Source organism: Chinchilla lanigera, unplaced genomic scaffold, assembly GCF_000276665.1.
Source record: "Chinchilla lanigera isolate Chin_1 unplaced genomic scaffold, ChiLan1.0 scaffold00001, whole genome shotgun sequence".
Classification (NCBI taxonomy): domain Eukaryota; kingdom Metazoa; phylum Chordata; class Mammalia; order Rodentia; family Chinchillidae; genus Chinchilla; species Chinchilla lanigera.
The window spans coordinates 38,830,071-38,832,595 of record NW_004955402.1 but is presented as its reverse complement, the minus strand read 5'-3'; the positions used below and the strand labels follow the sequence as shown (position 1 = coordinate 38,832,595).

The following is a 2,525-nucleotide window of genomic DNA, read 5'->3' as shown; positions in this document are numbered from 1 at the left end:
TCTTAGTTTTTTGTGAATTTTATTCCTTCACTTGGGACATAAATGTTGGTATTTCTTAAATTTCAGTTCTGGATCCTTTTTCTTTTCTTATAACCATGCAAGTTCTTGTTCACTTGCAGGGTCTCCTGCAGTTGTCACTTTCAGGAATGACTCCTAAACACACATTTCTGCTTCTGGCCCCTCTCCTGAGAACTCAACTTGCCCATCCAAGCCTTTGTTGCCCACATTTCTATATAGATTTCCTGTGGGAAATTATAACAGTGTATCTCCAATCAAAGACACTAAAAGTATCCTAAGGTGGGGGTCAGAAACAGACAAGTTTGTATGAGTTAATGTCTGCACGTTGAGGCAAATCATATACATTTCAGAATTTCAGTTGTCCTATTAACTAATTCAATGCATTAAACATAGTCCTTAGCTTTTAGGAACTGTGTATACAGGAACCCTACAGGGACAGGTGCGACTGTAGGTAGGGAAAAGATAGGGTAAGGACCTCACTGAGCTTTATTAGATCAAAAGGGAAACTTACTGAAAGCAGTTTCTGTACTCAAGGGTAGACTCTAAAGTTAGGGTAATTAGAAAGGCAAAAGACAGAAAAGCTAGCTAGACTTGGGAGAACTTCCCGGTGACACAAGTACCCGGCAAGCCAGCTTCCCTGCCCAGCTGACAATTCCAGGGGGACAAGGGATTGCCTCCGAAGGACTCATATTTAATATGTAAGACATGAGTGCACCCCACACACACACTTGTGCATGGGTAGGTTCTCATCTTAACATCAGTATCATATTACACCAGATACACACGTGCACATATGTTCCCTTTAGTTAATCACTAAATAAGCTGCCTTCCTAATATGCCCTCTCTCATCACTTATTCATTACAAAGGGACAGGAAGAAGCCAAGTGGCCAGAAGGCCTAGATTACGATCAAAGACAGTCAAGACAACAGAGTAGATATTGACAAGTGCCCACCTGGAAGAAGGGAGACACTAGTCCCCAATAAAACGTGCCAGGTTTAGGACCACATGCAGTTGCGTTTTCAGTAGCGCAGCGGCATGTTGCTTCACGGGGCAGCAAGCTGTCCATCCCTGGATGGATGCCTAGTTTACCAACAATAAGATAAAACATGCTTTATGCCTTTCAGTCCTTCAAAGGTTTGAGATCAGCCTGAATTTCAGTAGCACATTTCTATATACACCTAGCATTTATAGACTTCTATAATTCTTCCCTAAAATTTAAATTAGTTCCCTTGCCATTGTTGTTTTTTATTGTTGTTTGAGACAACATATGTCAAGGTGTCATTACGTGGTTCAGGCTGTCCTTGAACTCACTGTGTAGCCCAGTCTGGCCTCAAAATCACAGCAGTCCTCCTGCCTCAGCCTCTCAAGTCTTGGGATCACAGGCGTGTGCCACCGTGTCTGGCTCCTTGCCATTACTGAAGAAATTACTCTTGGATAAGAAGTGGGCAGGCCCAGATAGTACCACAGATTCCTAAGACTTGTCATAGTGAGTTATGCCGGACTTTCAGCAGAAGGGAGTTATTTACCAAATCTAGTCCATTGCTTTTCGTGTTAGACAGCAAAGTTTAAATTAAGAAAAGATTCCATGAAATCTAGTAAATTCAGTCATTCTAAGGAGAATATAGAGGTAAACCCGTATGATTGACTGGACAGAATATTTCAGTATCATTTCTTGCCCCAGACCCTTACAAAATCCTAGAATTTGCCAGGGACTGTAAAGTCAGGCTCCGAAGGAGACACAATTTCATGTAATGGAACATTTTGTTTCATTCCCTTCAATCTGAGCCTCTTGGGATGACTTGGAGGAGAAGCAGCACAGGGGGTTATCTATCACGCCATTAAGTGAACAGATAAGTTGGTCAATGTAAAATGAGATCTATTTTGCTTGCTGTGCATGAACTGGGAAGCAAAGACTGGTCATATCACACATGGGAGGATAACCCCATGAGAAACAAAATAACCCCATGAGAAACAAAATAACCCCATGAGAAACAAAATAACCCCATGAGAAACAAAATAACCGCACTGCCTCTGCCACTCCGCCACTGCTCTCTCTCTGCTGGCCGACAGACTTCCGGGATCTTCTCGCTCTAGATCGCGGGGCCGGAAGGGCGCGGCCGAAGGCCGAACGGGTGGGGCCTGGGGGGGCGTGCCCCCGGGGAGGCGGGGCTAACATGGCCGCCACGGGCGCTTGGAGGACCTAAGAGGCGGTGGCTGGGGCCACGCCCCGGGCGGGAGGGCCGCTCTGTGCGCGCCCGCTCTATGATGCTTGCGCGCGTCCCCCGCGCGCCGCTCTGCGGGCGGGGCGGGTCTCCGGGATTCCAAGGGCTCGGTTACGGAAGAAGCGCAGCGCCGGCTGGGGAGGGGGCTGGATGCGCGCGCACCCGGGGGGAGGCCGCTGCTGCCCGGAGCAGGAGGAGGGGGAGAGCGCGGCGGGCGGCAGCGGCGCTCTCGGCGACTCCGCCATAGAGCAGGGGGGCCAGGGCAGCGCGCTCGCCCCGTCCCC

The 2,525-nt window shown here is 48.3% G+C and overlaps 1 protein-coding gene across 1 annotated transcript; it reads left to right on the top strand.

Annotated features, from left to right (window-relative positions):
- Nucleotides 1-2,108: 2,108 nt before the first annotated feature.
- Nucleotides 2,109-2,525, top strand: LOC106147837 (methyl-CpG-binding domain protein 2-like; the record flags this gene model as incomplete). Its single annotated transcript, XM_013510806.1, is given in 1 exon segment — nucleotides 2,109-2,525. A coding segment is annotated over 1 exon segment (134 nt), but the record flags the coding sequence as incomplete, so codon positions are not given.